This window comes from Oncorhynchus kisutch, linkage group LG14 (genome assembly GCF_002021735.2).
Source record: "Oncorhynchus kisutch isolate 150728-3 linkage group LG14, Okis_V2, whole genome shotgun sequence".
Taxonomy (NCBI): domain Eukaryota; kingdom Metazoa; phylum Chordata; class Actinopteri; order Salmoniformes; family Salmonidae; genus Oncorhynchus; species Oncorhynchus kisutch.
Window position 1 is genome coordinate 17546569 of NC_034187.2, and position 13173 is coordinate 17559741.

The following is a 13173-nucleotide window of genomic DNA, read 5'->3' on the forward strand; positions in this document are numbered from 1 at the left end:
GGCATGGGTATGAGAGGAGAGGAGATGAGGGCGATGGATGGAAGGAGAGAGAGAGGCCATGGATGAGAGGAGAGAGAGAGCAGGATGAAGAGGAGAGAGAGAGAGGAGGGGATGGAATGAGAGGGACGAGAGAGAGAGAGGGGCCTGGATGAGAGGAGAGAGAGAGAGAGAGAGAGAGGAGGGCCATGGATGGAAGGAGAGAGAGGGCATGGATGAGAGGGGGAGGGCATGGATAGGGAGAGAGATGAGCATGGATGAGAGGAGAGAGAGGGCATGGATGAGAGGAGAGAGAGAGGGCATGGATGAGAGGAGAGAGAGAGAGCATGGATGAGAGGAGAGAGAGAGAGAGGGCATGGATGAGAGGAGAGAGAGAGGGCATGGATGGAAGGAGAGAGAGAGGGCATGGATGAGAGGAGAGAGAGAGAGCATGGATGAGAGGAGAGAGAGAGGCATGGATGAGAGGAGAGAGAGAGGGCATGGATGAGAGGAGAGAGAGAGGGCATGGATGAGAGGAGAGAGAGAGGGCATGGATGAGAGGAGAGAGAGAGGGCATGGATGAGAGGAGAGAGAGAGAGCATGGATGAGAGGAGAGAGAGAGCATGGATGAGAGGAGAGAGAGAGGGCATGGATGAGACGAGAGAGAGAGAGAGGGCATGGATGGAAGGAGAGAGAGAGGGCATGGATGAGAGAGAGAGAGCATGGATGAGAGGAGAGAGAGGGCATGGATGAGAGGAGAGAGAGAGAGAGAGAGGCATGGATGGAAGGAGAGAGAGAGGGCATGGATGGAAGGAGAGAGAGAGGGCATGGATGGAAGGAGAGAGAGAGAGGCATGGATGAGATGAGAGAGAGAGGGCATGGATGAAAGGAGAGAGAGAGAGGCATGGATGAGAGGAGAGAGAGAGAGGGCATGGATGAGATGAGAGAGAGAGAGAGGGCATGGATGAAAGGAGAGAGAGAGAGGGCATGGATGAGAGGAGAGAGAGAGCATGGATGAGAGGAGAGAGAGAGAGCATGGATGAGAGGAGAGAGAGGGCATGGATGAGAGGAGAGAGAGAGAGAGAGAGGGCATGGATGAGATGAGAGAGTGAGAGGGCATGGATGAAAGGAGAGAGAGAGAGGGCATGGATGAGAGGAGAGAGAGAGGGCATGGATGAGAGGAGAGAGAGAGGGCATGGATGAGAGGAGAGAGAGAGGGCATTGATGGAAGGAGAGAGAGAGCATGGATGAGAGGAGAGAGAGAGGGCATGGATGAGAGGAGAGAGAGAGGGCATGGATGAGAGGAGAGAGAGAGGGCATGGATGAGAGGAGAGAGAGAGGGCATGGATGAGAGGAGAGAGAGAGCATGGATGAGAGGAGAGAGAGAGAGAGGGCATGAGAGTAGAGAGAGAGAGGGCATGGATGGAAGGAGAGAGAGAGGGCATGGATGAGAGGAGAGAGAGAGCATGGATGAGAGGAGAGAGAGAGAGCATGGATGAGGGAAGAGAGAGAGGGCATGGATGAGACGAGAGAGAGAGGGCATGGATGAGAGGAGAGAGAGAGAGAGAGGGCATGGATGAGAGGAGAGAGAGAGGGCATGGATGAGAGGAGAGAGAGAGAGAGAGGGCATGGATGAGAGGAGAGAGAGAGAGAGAGAGAGAGAGAGGGCATGGATGGAAGGAGAGAGAGGGCATGGATGAGAGGAGAGAGAGAGGGCATGGATGAGAGGAGAGAGAGAGAGCATGGATGAGAGGAGATAGAGAGGGCATGGATGAGAGGAGAGAGAGAGGGCATGGATGAGAGGAGAGAGAGAGAGAGGGCATGGATGAGAGGAGAGAGAGAGAGAGGCGATGGATGAGAGGAGGAGAGAGAGGGATGGATGGAAGGAGAGAGAGAGGGCATGGATGAGAGGAGAGAGAGAGCATGGATGACAGGAGAGAGAGAGAGCATGGATGAGAGGAGAGAGAGAGAGCATGGATGAGAGGAGAGAGAGAGAGCATGGATGAGAGGAGAGAGAGAGAGCATGGATGAGAGGAGATAGAGAGAGCATGGATGAGAGGAGAGAGAGAGGGGCATGGATGAGAGGAGAGAGAGAGGGCATGGATGAGAGGAGAGAGAGAGGGCATGGATGAGAGGAGAGAGAGAGGGCATGGATGAGAGGAGAGAGAGTGGACATGGATGGGAGGAGAGAGAGGACATGGATGGGAGGAGAGAGAGATGACATGGATGGGAGAAGAGAGGACATGGATGGGAGAAGAGAGGACATGGGTGGGAGAAGAGAGGACATGGATGGGAGAAGAGAGGACATGGGTGGGAGAAGAGAGGACATGGATGGGAGAAGAGAGGGCATGGATGAGAGGAGAGAGAGAGAGCATGGATGAGAGGAGAGAGGACATGGATGGGAGAAGAGAGGACATGGATGGGAGAAGAGAGAGGACATGGATGGGAGAAGAGATAGGAAATGGATGGGAGGAGAGAGAGAGGGACATGGATGGGAGGAGGGAGAGTGGACATGGATGGGAGGAGGAGAGTGGACATGGATGGGAGGAGGGAGAGTGGACATGGATGGAGGAGAGAGAGGACATGGATGGGAGGAGAGAGAGATGACATGGATGGGAGAAGAGAGGACATGGATGGGAGAAGAGAGGACATGGGTGGAGAAGAGGAGAATGGATGTGGGAGAAGAGAGGACATGGGTGGGAGAAGAGAGGACATGGATGGGAGAAGAGAGGGCATGGATGAGAGGAGAGAGAGAGAGCATGGAAGAGAGGAGAGAGAGAGAGAGGGCATGGATGAGAGGAGAGAGAGAGGGCATGGATGGAAGGAGAGAGAGAGGGCATGGATGAGAGGAGAGAGAGAGCATGGATGAGAGGAGAGAGAGAGAGCATGGATGAGAGGAGAGAGAGAGGGCATGGATGAGACGAGAAGAGAGGCATGGATGAGAGAGAGAGAAGAGAGAGGGCATGGATGAGAGGAGAGAGAGAGGGCATGGATGAGAGGAGAGAGAGAGGGCATGGATGAGAGGAGAGAGAGAGAGAGAGAGAGAGGGCATGGATGGAAGGAGAGAGAGGGCATGGATGAGAGGAGAGAGAGAGGGCATGGATGAGAGGAGAGAGAGAGAGCATGGATGAGAGGAGAGAGAGAGAGCATGGATGAGAGGAGAGAGAGAGGGCATGGATGAGAGGAGAGAGAGAGAGCATGGATGAGAGGAGAGAGAGAGAGGGCATGGATGAGAGGAGAGAGAGAGGGCATGGATGGAAGAGAGAGAGAGAGAGGGCATATGAAGAGAGAAGAGAGAGAGCATGGATGAGAGGAGAGAGAGAGAGCAGATGGATGAGAGGAGAGAGAGAGAGCATGGATGAGAGGAGAGAGAGAGAGCATGGATGAGAGGAGAGAGAGAGAGCATGGATGAGAGGAGAGAGAGAGAGCATGGATGAGAGGAGAGAGAGAGGGCATGGATGAGAGGAGAGAGAGAGGGCATGGATGAGAGGAGAGAGAGAGAGGGCATGGATGAGAGGAGAGAGAGAGGGCATGGATGAGAGGAGAGAGAGAGGGCATGGATGAGAGGAGAGAGAGAGAGCATGGATGAGAGAGAGAGAGAGGCATGGATGAGAGGAGAGAGAGGGCATGGATGAGAGGAGAGAGAGGAGCATGGATGAGAGGAGAGAGAGGCATGGATGAGAGAGAGGAGAGAGAGAGAGGGCATGATGGAAGGAGAGAGAGAGAGGGCTGGATGGAAGGAGAGGAGAGAGGGCATGGATGGAAGAGAGAGAGAGGGCATGGATGGAAGGAGAGAGAGGGCATGGATGAGATGAGAGAGAGAGGGCATGGATGAAAGGAGAGAGAGAGAGGGCATGGATGAGAGGAGAGAGAGAGAGGGCATGGATGAGATGAGAGAGAGAGAGAGAGGGCATGGATGAAAGGAGAGAGAGAGGGCATGGATGAGAGGAGAGAGAGAGAGCATGGATGAGAGGAGAGAGAGAGAGCATGGATGAGAGGAGAGAGAGAGGGCATGGATGAGAGGAGAGAGAGAGAGGGCATGGATGAGATGAGAGAGAGAGAGAGGGCATGGATGAAAGGAGAGAGAGAGAGGGCATGGATGAGAGGAGAGAGAGAGAGCATGGATGAGAGGAGAGAGAGAGGGCATGGATGAGAGGAGAGAGAGAGGGCATGGATGAGAGGAGAGAGAGAGAGGGCATGGATGAGATGAGAGAGAAAGAAAGAGAGAGGGCATGGATGAGATGAGAGAGAGAGAGAGAGGGCATGGATGAAAGGAGAGAGAGAGGGCATGGATGAGAGGAGAGAGAGAGCATGGATGAGAGGAGAGAGAGAGAGCATGGATGAGAGGAGAGAGAGAGGGCATGGATGAGAGGAGAGAGAGAGAGGGCATGGATGAGATGAGAGAGAAGAGAGGGCATGGATGAAAGGAGAGAGAGAGGGCATGGATGAGAGGAGAGAGAGAGAGCATGGATGAGAGGAGAGAGAGAGGGCATGGATGAGAGGAGAGAGAGAGGGCCTGGATGAGAGGAGAGAGAGAGGGCATGGATGAGAGGAGAGAGAGAGAGCATGGATGAGAGGAGAGAGAGAGCATGGATGAGAGGAGAGAGAGAGGGCATGGATGAGAGGAGAGAGAGAGGGCATGGATGGAAGGAGAGAGAGAGGGCATGGATGAGAGGAGAGAGAGAGAGCATGGATGAGAGGAGAGAGAGGGCATGGATGAGAGGAGAGAGAGAGAGAGGGCATGGATGGAAGGAGAGAGAGAGGGCATGGATGGAAGGAGAGAGAGAGGGCATGGATGGAAGGAGAGAGAGAGGGCATGGATGGAAGGAGAGAGAGAGAGGGCATGGATGAGATGAGAGAGAGAGGGCATGGATGAAAGGAGAGAGAGAGGGCATGGATGAGAGGAGAGAGAGAGAGGGCAGGATGAGATGAGAGAGAGAGAGAAGGCATGGATGAAAGGAGAGAAGAGAGGGCATGGATGAGAGGAGAGAGAGAGGCATGGATGAGAGGAGAGAGAGAGCATGGATTGAGAGGAGAGAAGAGGGCATGATGAGAGGAGAGAGAGAGAGGGCATGGATGAGATGAGAGAGAGAGAGAGGGCATGGATGAAAGGAGAGAGAGAGAGGCATGGATGAGAGGAGAGAGAGAGAGGGCATGGATGAGATGAGAGAGAGAGAGAGGGCATGGATGAAAGGAGAGAGAGAGAGGGCATGGATGAGAGGAGAGAGAGAGCATGGATGAGAGGAGAAGAGGGAGATGGATGAGAGGAGAGGAGAGAGGGCATGGATGAGAGGAGAGAGAGAGAGAGGGCATGGATGAGATGAGAAGAGAGAGAGGGGCATGATGAAAGGAGAGAGAGAGGGCATGGATGAGAGGAGAGAGAGAAGCATGGATGAGAGGAGAGAGAGAGGGCATGGATGAGAGGAGAGAGAGAGCATGGATGAGAGGAGAGAGAGAGAGGGCATGGATGAGATGAGAGAGAAAGAAAGAGAGAGGGCATTGATGGAAGGAGAGAGAGAGCATGGATGAGAGGAGAGAGAGAGGGCATGGATGAGAGGAGAGAGAGAGGGCATGGATGAGAGGAGAGAGAGAGGGCATGGATGAGAGGAGAGAGAGAGGCATGGATGAGAGGAGAGAGCGAGGAGAGAGGCATTGATGAAGGAGAGAGAGGCATGGATGAGAGGAGAGAGAGAGGGCATGGATGAGAGGAGAGAGAGAGGGCATGGATGAGAGGAGAGAGAGAGAGGGCATGGATGAGAGGAGAGAGGACATGGATGGGAGGAGAGAGAGNAAGGAAATGGTTTGGAGGCGAGAGAGAGGGCATGGATGAAAGGAGAGAGAGAGAGGGCATGGATGGAGGAGAGAGGGAGGACATGGATTGGGAGAAGAGAGAGAGGACATGGATGGGGGAGGAGAGAGAAGAGGACATGGATGGGAGAGATAGAGAGGACATGGATGGGAGGAGAGAGGGAGGATATGGATGGGAGGAGAGAGGACATGGGGTGGAGGAGAGAGGACATGGGTGGAGGAGAGAGAGGGGACATGGGTGGGAGGTAAGAGAGAGAAAGGACATGGGTAGGAGGAGAGAGAAGACATGGGTGGTAGGAAAGAGAGAGGAAATGGATGAGAGGAGAGAGAGAGGGCATGGATGGGAGGAGAGCGAGAGAGGACATGGATGGGAGGAAAGAGAGGACATGGATGGAATGAGAGAGAGAGGGAACATGGATGGGATGAGAGAGAGAGGGGATATGGGTGGGAGAAGAGAGAGAGAGCATGGATGGGAGGAGAGAGAGTGGACATGGATGGGAGGAGAGAGGACATGGATGGGAGGAGGGAGAGTGGACATGGATGGGAGGACAGAGAGATGACATGGACGGGAGGAGGAGAGAGATGACATGGATGGGAGAAGAGAGGACATGGATGGGAGAAGAGAGGACATGGGTGGGAGAAGAGAGGACATGGATGGGAGAAGAGAGGACATGGATGGGAGAAGAGATAGGAAATGGATGGGAGAAGAGAGAGGAAATGGATGGGAGGAGAGAGAGGACATGGATGGGAGGAGAGAGAGGACATGGATGGGAGAAGAGAGGACATGGATGGGAGAAGAGAGAGAGAGAGAGAGGACATTGATGGGAGGAGAACGAGAGAAAGAGGACATGGATGGGAGGAGGGATAGTGGACATGGATGGGAGGAGAGAGAGGACATGGATGGGAGGAGAGGAGAGGACATGGATGGGAGAAGAGAGGACATGGATGGGAGGAGAGAGAGGACATGGATGGGAGGAGAGAGAGAGGACATGGATGGGAGGAGAGAGAGAGGACATGGATGGGAGGAGAGAGAGAGGACATGGATGGGAGGAGAGAGAGAGGACATGGATGGGAGGAGAGAGAGAGGACATTGCTGGGAGGAGAGAGAGAGGACATGGATGGGAGGAGAGAGAGAGGACATGGATGGGAGGAGAGAGAGGGACATGGATGGGAGGAGAGAGAGGACATGGATTGGAGGAGAGAGAGGACATGGATTGGAGGAGAGAGGACATGGATGAGAGGAGAGAGAGAGGACATGGATTGGAGGAGAGAGAGGACATGGATTGGAGGAGAGAGAGAGGACATGGATGGGAGGAGAGAGAGAGGACATGGATGGGAGGAGAGAGAGGACATGGGTGGAGGAGAGAGAGAGGACATGGATGGGAGGAGAGAGAGGACATGGATGGATGGGAGGAGAGAGGACATGGACGGGAGGAGAGAGAGGACATGGACGGGGAGAAGAGATAGGAAATGGATGGGAGAAGAGATAGGAAATGGATGGGAGAAGAGAGAGGAAATGGATGGGAGGAGAGAGAGAGGACATGGATGGGAGGAGAGAGAGTTGACATGGATGGGAGAAGAGAGGACATGGATGGGAGAAGAGAGGACATGAGTGGGAGAAGAGAGGACATGGGTGGGAGAAGAGAGGACATGGGTGGGAGAAGAGAGGACATGGATGGTAGGAGAGAGAGATGACATGGATGGTAGGAGTGAGAGATGACATGGATGGGAGAAGAGAGGACATGGATGGGAGAAGAGAGAGGACATGGATGGGAGAAGAGAGAGGAAATGGATGGGAGAAGAGAGAGGAAATGGATGGGAGGAGAGAGAGAGGACATGGATGGGAGGAGAGAGAGAGGACATGGATGGGAGGAGTAAGAGAGGACATGGATGGGAGGAGAGAGGACATGGATGGGAGGAGAGAGGACATGGATGGGAGGAGAGAGAGAGAGGACATGGATGAGAGGAGAGAGAGAGGGAATGGATGAGAGGAGAGAGAGAGAGGACATGGATGGGAGGAGAGAGGACATCGATGGGAGGAGAGAGGACATGGATGGGAGGAGAGAGAGGACATGGATGAAAGGAGAGAGAGAGGGCATGGATGAGAGGAGAGAGAGAGGGCATGGATGAAAGGAGAGAGAGAGGGCATGGATGAGAGGAGAAAGGAAATGGTTTGGAGGAGAGAGAGAGGGCATGGATGAGAGGAGAGAGAGAGAGGGCATGGATGGGAGGAGAGAGGGAGGACATGGATGGGAGGAGAGAGAGAGGACATGGATGGGAGGAGAGAGAGAGGACATGGATGGGAGGAGAGAGAGAGGACATGGATGGGAGGAGAGAGGGAGGATATGGATGGGAGGAGAGAGGACATGGGTGGAGGAGAGAGAGGGGACATGGGTGGGAGGTAAGAGAGAGAAAGGACATGGGTAGGAGGAGAGAGAAGACATGGGTGGTAGGAAAGAGAGAGGAAATGGATGAGAGGAGAGAGAGAGGGCATGGATGGGAGGAGAGCGAGAGAGGACATGGATGGGAGGAAAGAGAGGACATGGATGGGATGAGAGAGAGAGGGAACATGGATGGGATGAGAGAGAGAGGGGATATGGGTGGGAGAAGAGAGAGAGAGCATGGATGGGAGGAGAGAGAGTGGACATGGATGGGAGGAGAGAGGACATGGATGGGAGGAGGGAGAGTGGACATGGATGGGAGGACAGAGAGATGACATGGACGGGAGGAGAGAGAGATGACATGGATGGGAGAAGAGAGGACATGGATGGGAGAAGAGAGAGGACATGGATGGGAGGAGAGAGAGGACATGGATGGGAGGAGAGAGAGAGGACATGGGTGGGAGGAGGGAGAGAGGACATGGGTGGGAGGAGGGAGAGAGGACATGGATGAAAGGAGAGAGAGAGACCACAGATGGGAGGAGAGAGAGAGGACATGGATGTGAGGAGAGAGAGAGACCACAGATGGGAGGAGAGAGAGAGGACATGGATGTGAGGAGAGAGAGAGGACATGGATGGGAGGAGGGAGAGAGGACATGGATGGGACGAGAGATAGAGGAGTTGGATGGGAGGAGAGAGAGGAGATGGATGGGAGGAGAGAGAGGAGATGGATGGGAGGAGAGAGAGGAGATGGATGGGAGGAGAGAGAGTGGACATGGATGGGAGGAGAGAGGACATGGATGGGAGGAGAGAGGACATGGATGGGAGAAGAGAGGACATGGATGGGAGAAGAGAGGACATGGATGGGAGGAGAGAGAGGACATGGATGGGAGGAGAGAGGACATGGATGAGAGGAGAGAGAGGACATGGATTGGAGGAGAGAGAGAGGACATGGAATGGAGGAGAGAGAGGACATGGATTGGAGGAGAGAGAGAGGACATGGATGGGAGGAGAGAGAGGACATGGGTGGAGGAGAGAGAGAGGACATGGATGGGAGGAGAGAGAGAGGACATGGATGGGAGGAGAGAGAGGACATGGACGGGAGGAGAGAGAGGACATGGACGGGAGAAGAGATAGGAAATGGATGGGAGAAGAGATAGGAAATTGATGGGAGAAGAGAGAGGAAATGGATGGGAGGAGAGAGAGAGGACATGGATGGGAGGAGAGAGAGAGGACATGGATGGGAGGAGAGAGAGGACATGGATGGGAGAAGAGAGGACATGGATGGGAGAAGAGAGAGAGAGAGAGAGAGGACATTGATGGGAGAAGAGAGAGGACATGGGTGGAGGAGAGCGAGAGGACATGGATGGGAGGAGAGAGAGAGGACATGGACGGGAGGAGAGAGAGGACATGGACGGGAGGAGAGAGAGGACATGGACGGGAGGAGAGAGAGGACATGGACGGGAGGAGAGAGAGGACATGGATGGGAGGAGAGAGAGGACATGGATGGGAGGAGAGAGGACATGGATGGGAGGAGAGAGAGGACATGGCTGGGAGGAGAGAGAGGACATGGGTAGGAGGAGAGAGGGGACATGGGTGGAGGAGAGAGAGGACATGGGTGGAGGAGAGAGAGAGGACATGGATGGGAGGAGAGAGAGGACATGGCTGGGAGGAGAGAGGGGCTGCTGAGACCAGTGCTAGAACAGGAACATGCCCTGCTAATTGAGAGTGGCAATCATATTTTTCATGTTTAGAGATTAGATGATCAGAGATGAACCTAAAATTAGCCTACAAGAGCAATGCACAGTTGAACCCCAGTCGGTCTGATAAGGATCAACAAGCCATCCATGTCGTACCATTAACAGGATCATCAAGACTAGAGCAGTCAGGCGTCTCCGATCCGATACCATCTCCTGCTTTCCTGGCTGAGATCCAATCTTGGGTATAAAGATGAGCTACCCCCCTCTAAACAGGGGGGTGGATGGTGGGGGGGTATACAAGGCAGGGCACTTCCTGTACTGCATTTGGTGATGCCTGATTTGTATTGTGTATGTGTTGCATAGATAACAGGGTTTGGGGGTGGGAGAAGGAGCCCCAGGCCTGTTCATCATTTCAGAGGTGTAGCCGCCAGGGTTTACCCTAATTTACTCAATTCAATTGAGCTGCTAGCCAGCTAAATCTCCATAGGGTTCCCTGCTAAGAAAGAGAAATGTAATGTCCCAAATGGCTCCCTATTCCCTATTTAGTGCACTACTTTTGACCAGAGCCCTATGGTAGTGTACTACATAGGAAATAGGCTGCCATTTGGAATGCAGCCAGGTTCTTAGGTGGGATATTGACCTGCATTAGTGCACGGGAGTCTAAACAGAACTGACTGGGTGGACAGGTTGATCAACTGTTTTATTTATGCAGGCAGAAAGAGGTCATATCATCATGTTGACCCATTCTGTCCCCTTTTTCATTTATCTAACCTATATTTAACTAGGAAAATCAGTTAAGAACTAATTCTTATTTACAATGACGACCTTGTTCAGGGGCAGAATGATAGATCTTTACCTTGTCAGCTCGGGGATTCGATCTAGCAACCTTTCGGTTACTGGCCCAACGCTACCTGCCGCCCCATACTTGGCTGCCTTTTGACAAATAAAAACAATCTCACTCTTTTCTTTATCTGGTGCATTAACAGTAGAGGAAGAGGTGCAATAGAGGTACTGTGTGTGTGTGTTCACCTGTAGCTGGTCCCATTTGTGTGTCATGGCATTGACTCGCTCGTGGAAGTCTGGGGGCAGCTGTGCTCCGCTCCTCCGCAGGCTCTCGGCCCAGCCCAGGAGGTGTGTCTTCTTAGGGAGCCACATCCTCATCTCCACACTGTTCCCCTGGGGACAGACACATGAACGAGACATGGCTGAGACATTGTCTGCACACTACAGTACATACTGTAGAGCAGAGTTGCTCAAGATCCACAACACTGACTATGTCATCCACTACAGTGGTGAACACAGCACTGACTATGTCATCCATTACACTGGTGAACACAGCACTGACGATGTCATCCATTACACTGGTGAACACAGCACTGACTATGTCATCCACTACACTGGTGAACACAGCACTGACGATGTCATCCATTACACTGGTGAACACAGCACTGACGATGTCATCCATTACACTGGTGAACACAGCACTGACGATGTCATCCATTACACTGGTGAACACAGCACTGACGAGGTCATCCACTACACTGGTAAACACAGCACTGACGAGGCCATCCACTACACTGGTGAACACAGCACTGACGATGTCATCCATTACACTGGTGAACACAGCACTGACGATATCATCCATTACACTGGTGAACACAGCACTGACGATGTCATCCATTACACTGGTGAACACAGCACTGACGATGTCATACATTACACTGGTGAACATAGCACTGATGATGTCATCCATTACACTGGTGAACACAGCACTGATGATGTCATCCATTACACTGGTGAACACAGCACTGATGATGTCATCCATTACACTGGTGAACACAGCACTGATGATGTCATCCATTACACTGGTGAACACAGCACTGACGATGTCATCCATTACACTGGTGAACACAGCACTGATGATGTCATCCATTACACTGGTGAACACAGCACTGACGATGTCATCCATTACACTGGTGAACACAGCACTGACGATGTCATCCATTACACTGGTGAACACAGCACTGACGAGGTCATCCACTACACTGGTGAACACAGCACTGACGAGGTCATCCATTACACTGGTGAACACAGCACTGACGAGGTCATCCACTACACTGGTGAACACAGCACTGACGATGTCATCCATTACACTGGTGAACACAGCACTGACGATGTCATCCATTACACTGGTGAACACAGCACTGACGATGTCATCCATTACACTGGTGAACACAGCACTGACGATGTCATCCATTACACTGGTGAACACAGCACTGACGATGTCATCCATTACACTGGTGAACAATGCAGCCCCCCTGCTGCACACAAAGGCAAACAAACATTTATATTTATACAAACGCTGATATTTTATGCCATAAACTGAGCATGTGTGTGTTTAACTCTGCGTCTGTAAGCAGGTCTCCATCCAGCCTTATACAGTCTGAAGTTTACATATAGGTTGGAGTCATTAAAACTCGTTTTTCAAACACTCCACAAATTTCTTGTTAATAAACCATAGTTTTGGCAAGTCAGTTAGGACGTCTACTTTGTGCATGACACAAGTCATTTTTTAACAATTGTTTATCACAATCCCAGAACAACAGCAAATGAACCTTGTGAAATGCTGGAGGAAACAGGTACAAAAGTATCTATATCCACAGTAAAACAAGTCTCACATCGACATAACCTGAAAGGCCGCTCCGCAAGGAAGAAGCCACTGCGCCAAAACCGCCATAAAAAGCCAGACTACGGTTTGCAACTGCACATAGGGACAAATATCGTACTTTTTGGAAAAATGTCCTCTGGTCTGATGAAACAAAAATAGAACTGTTGGGCCATAATGACCATCGTTATGTTTGGAGGAAAGGGGGAGGCTTGCAAGCCGAAGAACACCATCCCAACCGTGAAGCACGGGGATGCAGCATCATGTTGTGGGGGTGCTTTGTTGAAGGAGGGACTGGTGCACTTCACAAAATAGATGGCATCATGAGGTAGGAAAATGATGTGGATATATTGAAGCAACAGCTCAAGACATCTCAGGAAGTTAAAACTTGGTTGCAAATGGGTCTTCCAAATGGACAATGACCCCAAGCATACTTCCAAAGTTGTGGCAAAATGGCTTAAGAACAACAAAGTCAAGGTATTGGAGTGGCCTTCACAAAGCCCTGACCTCAATCCTATAAAAAATGTATGGGCAGAACTGTGCGTGTGCGAGCAAGGAGGTCTACAAACCTGACTCAGTTACACCAACTGTGTCAGGAGGAATGGGACAAAATTCACCCAACTTATTGTGTGAAGCTTGTGGAAAG

At 52.1% G+C, this 13173-nt stretch overlaps 1 protein-coding gene across 2 annotated transcripts in view; it reads right to left on the reverse strand.

The window, feature by feature from the left end:
* The window catches only part of LOC109904581 (A-kinase anchor protein 6), a 150639-nt gene that overhangs the window by 34213 nt on the left and 103253 nt on the right, over positions 1-13173 (reverse strand). For both annotated transcript variants that reach the window (XM_031787944.1, XM_031787945.1), the window contains exon 7: positions 10892-11038. In XM_031787944.1, the coding sequence (XP_031643804.1) occupies positions 10892-11038 (147 nt within the window). The remainder of the gene's footprint in view (positions 1-10891; positions 11039-13173) is intronic.